The 5,885-nt window shown below is 44.2% G+C and overlaps 1 protein-coding gene across 1 annotated transcript; it reads left to right on the plus strand.

The window, feature by feature from the left end:
• Positions 1-2,322: 2,322 nt before the first annotated feature.
• Positions 2,323-5,642, plus strand: pmp22a (peripheral myelin protein 22a). The gene is made up of 5 exons (XM_076265483.1): positions 2,323-2,460; positions 3,274-3,363; positions 3,530-3,623; positions 4,124-4,264; positions 4,698-5,642. Exons 2-5 carry the CDS (start codon positions 3,286-3,288, stop codon positions 4,850-4,852), a joined length of 468 nt encoding a protein of 155 aa, XP_076121598.1. The 5' UTR covers positions 2,323-2,460; positions 3,274-3,285; the 3' UTR covers positions 4,853-5,642.
• Positions 5,643-5,885: the final 243 nt, after the last annotated feature.

Here is a 5,885-nt window from a genome sequence, read left to right on the forward strand (position 1 = left end):
CTCAGGTCATGGCACGGAGGGGTTCGCTCGTGAGCGTTCCCTTTGCTTGTGCTTGCAGGACCGGCTAATCACAGACAGACGTGGGGGCCTCTATTAGCCAATCCGGACACACTGATTGAAACCATACCCACGCATTTTACTCAAAACCGCGGCATATTGTGGCATTTCGGAATTTAATTTCAACATGGGGGGAAATGTTTAAGTCAGCACATGGACTTGTCTAATAACAGCTAGATGTAATATGTAATACAAGGTAGCTGTGTGGTCTCTCAGACCTTAATACAAAGCGTCTGGGCCTTTCATTACAGTGAGAAGACTTTTAACCTGTTCCAGATATATAGTATCTTCCCACACTAACACAACAACCTGGGTCTGTGGTGAATCAGCGCACTGACCTATCATGTTTGAGCCCATCCTTGTAAATAATATGACCAACTATCCAGCACAGTAACACAAGGAGCAGGCATCCGCAGAAAGAGGAGACCATGTTGCAGCTTTATCAGCTTTCTGAAACAATGTTGAGCGTTCTGTGCCAAATTCCTCTCGCCTTGGCAAACTCACTTTGCACATCAAGGCTACATCCACCACCACCTACCTCCAGTCCAATTCAGTGAATACACACACACACACACACACACACACATACATACACACACACACGTACACACACACACGCACACACACACTTAAATCAAACTGCCTGACAGACTCTCGGCCTCTCTGCCCACATTTCACTGTGTTAATCCTTCCTGGCTGGAGCATCGACCTGGCCTACAGCCAGCAGTGTGAACTGAAGCATGCCGCTTGTCATACATTCAATCAACTTCATGGACGATAAAGACTCGAGACTTAAAAAACAATCAGTTTTAGTATATCACCTGCATTTCTCATGTGAAATAGAGTCTGAAGTTAACTATAAATGTGTGCTCACCCACAGCTCAAGGCCTCAAACCACACACACACACACACACACACACACACACACACACACACACACACAAATTGACAGCACCTTGGGTCATTGACCTGGCCCTACCCACATTCCTACTCCACTCCGGCCCCATCCATCAACCTCCGCAGCGTTTTACCGCACCACCAACTGTTCCTCACGTGCTGATGTTAGCAGCGCCCTGATAGCACGGTCGCTAACGACAGTACAGTTCAGTGCCGACGCTAACAGGCCCCCTCCTCCTCTTCTTCCTCACCATAGCAACTGGTGAGGAGGAGGAGGAGGACACGCTGGAGAGGGAGTGGAACACCCAGCCGTGGCCACCACCGCTGCATCCATGGGGCAGCTGACCACGAGAGCAGCAGGAACCGCAGCAGCCTTCCATGCATCTCTTGGGCAGTAACAAAAAGAAGGGGAAAAAAACATCTTCTGTGGTGGGCAGCTCTCTGCCAGGCTCTGCCTCCAGACCTCTAATCCAAACTGGAGCAGCGACCCGTCCAAAAGGAGGAAACCCAAAACAAGACGGGCACATGGCCTATGCCGTATTATTTACAAACACTGCTGGGCCTCGTGACTACTTCAGAGGGCACAGTACGAGAGAGTGTGTGTGTCTGTGTGTGTGTGTGTGTGTGTGTGTACGTGTGTACGTGTGTACGTGTGTGTGTGTGTGTGTGTGTGTGTGTGTGTGTGTGTGTGTGTGTGTGTGCGCATACGTGTACACACTGTAACTTATCAAGTGACCTGGCTGACTCAGTTGCATCCACAAGCTGGCCCTTTGGCACAGCCAGATCCTATCTGCTGTCCTCCCAGAGAGCTCAGGTAAATAGAGCCATAACACTCTGTGGCATTCTGCGCATACCACATGGCCTCCAGGGGAGCTCTCTCACACACACTCTCGCGCTCTCTCTCTCACACACACACACACACACATACTGTACATACACACATACACGCACACACCCTACTTGCACATGAGGCTCGCACATGGAGAGGGTGTGAGCAGGATGGACAGCCATTAAAGAGCATGTATGTGCTTACTGAACACAGCAAAACACAACAACAGAGTTAATTTATGCATTATTTAAGAGCATTGATATTCAGAGGGGAAATGATTGCCTTAAATTTGAATTAAGAAGCCCTGCCATGAGATGAGGCATAACTTAAGTAAAATATTGAACAAAAGAACGAGTGTAAGCAATAATTCAGACATCAACTAGCCCACTACTTGAGAGAAGTCACTTGTGTTTTCCTCTTATGCTCCACTCCAGCCTGGCGTGTGTGTTTGGGAGAGGGACAGGACAGAGTAGACTGGGTGGTGACGTAGCGACGCTCACAGGGCGGTGTTCTCACGTTTTGAAAAAGTTGACTGTGGTGCTGCTGCATCTGGAATACAGGACTCACGATTTGAGAATCTATAGTAGGAACTCTGAAACGGGCAGCTACGCTTTACTCTCGCTTGCTCTCTTTCGCTGTCGTGGAATCTTTTTTCTCTACACCTTGCTAGGCTATCTGTAAGTTGGATCTGTCGATGTATTTTTTTGTATTTATTTCTATTCTACGCTTTCTAATGGGAGTAGTAGCCTATAAAGTATATATTTCCCCGCGCATAACGGAATATGAGAGCCTCACCCCTCTACGTTCGTCCATATGGATTTACGAATTCTGAAGTGGATCATACAACTTCCAGCTCAACTTTCAGTTTATTTTTAGTATAATTTTTTGTTTAATCTTGGGTTCTGAGGGTTCCGTGGGATCAGAAATTCTATACAAATTAAGTTGAGCGAAGAAATTTATACCACAACAATCATTAATTTCAGCTGTGACCGTAGTAGGCTATGTGTAATTCTGTTTTTATAGTTGTTTTATGTAATAACGGACGCTTTGTGGTTTAGTATGTTTTACTCTGTCGTCCTTGCATCACCCCAATACTATACTACTGAAAGGAATTTGATGCTTTATGAAAAAGTTCTGTACTTTTTGCCACAGTTGTTTTGAAAGTTGTGTATATGGCAGATTTATCTTTTTTGGGTGTACTTACTTGTCTCCGAGTTTATGCATAGATATTTTTGGTTATTTGCAAAGTTTAATGTCTTTAAAAAAATCGATACATCCAAATAACGGAATGCTTTATATTGACACGAAAAAGTAGGAGGAAACTTTTTGGGATGTAGGTAGGATAACTGAGTGGGCAGTACAACCTGGTGGACAAATTAAGTAGTGCATAGGCTGCGCATTTGTCTGAACTGCTGACAATTACAGGGGCGTTTGCCTACCCAGCTGAACTTTATTTATTGATAATTTGTACATTTTTCATGTTATTGTAGATAGGTTCCAAAATGCTGGTCGTACTAGCTGGAGTAATGGTCTTCCACCTTCTGAATCTGATCCTACTGATAATTTCAACAGCCGTCAATGTGAGTAGGCCTATACATTTTTTTTACTGTTTACATCTTTTACACACGTAGTTCTGATTGCATTAATATTCATGGTGGCTCTCATCTTCTAATTGCCTCCTCATTTCCTCCACTTGTGCATGTTTGTATGTCTCTGTGTCTCTCTGTGGGGATGTGGGTGTGCCAGGCTTGGATAGTAGATGGGGACCTGAGTACAGACCTGTGGTACGGATGTACTTCCAAGAATGGAGGATACCACTGTAAACAGTCCATGAGCGAAGGTGAGGTCCTACCCAACACTCAACTTTGGTTTGGTCTCATTTGAATGTAATCTCATGAGTGTGTACAAATCTCTAACACATTATGTAACATACTGCGGCTGTCGGGTGGAAACTTCATACCTCCAAATCCAGTGTTCAGGAAATGTAAAAAAACGTGTAAAACTTGTGAAAATATGTCAATATTGCGTTGTCAAAAAGGGTTTGGATTCCACCAGACAGCAGCAATACACAGATGATTTCTTACAGCATAGACACACCCCGTGTTTTGGTATGTCTGTGCTCTGTGTTGTGATTGTGCTTTGGTTTGAATTGACTTGTTTGAATTGATGTGATGAACTTGGTCAGGTGTATTTTGATGTTTTTGGGTACTGATGCAGCACTGGCTGTCTCTGTGTGTGTGTGTGTGTGTGTGTGTGTGTGTGTGTGTGTGTGTGTGTGTGTGTGTGTGTGTGTGTGTGTGTGTGTGTGTGTGTGTGTGTGTGTGTGTGTGTGTATTTCAGACTGGCTGCAGGCCGTGCAGGCCCTCATGGTCCTGTCCGTACTCTTCTGCCTGCTGTCGTTCGTCTTCTTCCTCTGCCAGCTCTTCACCCTGGTCAAGGGTGGACGCTTCTACTTCACCGCCATTTTCCAGATCCTCGCCAGTGAGTTCAAACACAATCATCACACACCCGAATAAGAACACATGTACACTACACCCATACTTTCTCTCTCTCTCTCTCTCTCTCTCTCTCTCTCTCTCTGACACACACTCATACGCATGCACAGAAACATCCATCCATCCATCCGCCCATGGTGCACACCCAAAGGCCAGCGCATCATTTCCACCAAGAGCTTCACACCCATCCCAGAAGGATTTATGCTGTCTCTTCACTTTTTGTATTGACAAGCACTGTTGTGGCCCAGGGCCTCTCTCAAATTCTTTTTTTCCCAAATGTTCAAATTCCGATTAGTTTTATTGGCTGTATTGCAATATTTCCAGTGCAATGTGATGAATATACAATACGACAAAATGTAATGCAAAAATAAAACGTAAAATAAAAATCTCTCTCATTCCCTCTTTCTCTGTCTTCGTAGGTTTGTTTGTGATGAGCGGAGCGATCATCTACACAGTCATGAACACGGCGGCAGAGTCGAGCACCTACGGGCACGCCTACGTGCTGGCCTGGGTGGCCTTCCCCCTCACGCTGATCAGTGGACTCATCTACATCGTCCTGAGGAAGAAGGAGTGAGCAGCGGCCCCGAGATGGGGGGAGGATGGGAGGGGAAGGGGGGGCAAAAGGGGGGGGGACACCCACTCTCCCAGCAGTCTCACTCAGTCAGTAGGACAGCCTGGTACCAGCAGCACCACAGAGCGCCACCTTGTGGTGGCCATCTGTGGACGACGCACTAAATGTGTTACTAAGAAGGAAAAAAAAAAAACAAAGAGAGAAAAAAAAAACATGTTTGTCGTCAGTTAATGTCTCAGCGTGAAGTGTGTGTATGATGTCTGTGGTTTGTCTATTTATAACATGTTTTACAGTACATACTTGTGTATATAATAGTGTTCTTAATGTGTTAGAGGTGGTTCAAACTCCCCAGCGTTTGGATTGTTTTTCAGTGCAGTGATATCTATGCATAAGAGGGGAGAGATGGTGAAATGTCTTGCTCTCCTGTGTTGGTTTCATCCCACCATCCCACATTAACTACTTAACTCGACTTACAATCACAAGAGCAAATTCAGTTACTGCCCAGCCATTTTTTGTTGTGTCTGTTTTTAATTGCTTTGAATTACCATTGAAATGCATATGTGCGTGTGATGAATCAAAGAAAATTTGTACCATATTATATTTTTAATCCTTGTTTCCAAATAAAAATGGTGCTATGTATTTGCCATTCTTGAAAACCATAGGCATGTAGACTTAAGTCATGAAGTAAGTTGAACATTACAATTATATGTTGTGTATCTGTGTCCAAATATTCTTGTAAAAAAGAGAATCTTGCCTTCTGTACTCTTTTTTTTTAATAAAATGGCAAAGAGTATGTTTCCTCCTGTAATACTTGGTCTGACCACAGGAATGCAGCAGAGTCAAATCTACCTCATGATGGTACCTGTCTCCATCATTGGGAAGTTAGTAGGCCTACCGGATGAGACTGCTTAAATGTTAACAATATTTTGAGTTAATTTAGTAGCAACGGTGGGCATTAATCACAAATGATAGAGTACAAAGATAGATTATCAAATGCTTATTATTCACAGATATAAACTATATAATATTTTTGAAT

This window comes from Alosa pseudoharengus, unplaced genomic scaffold (assembly GCF_046254945.1).
Source record: "Alosa pseudoharengus isolate Yale_2024_CS ecotype anadromous, Long Island Sound unplaced genomic scaffold, YU_APseudo_1.1 YU_APseudo_1.1_scf_4, whole genome shotgun sequence".
NCBI lineage: Eukaryota > Metazoa > Chordata > Actinopteri > Clupeiformes > Clupeidae > Alosa > Alosa pseudoharengus.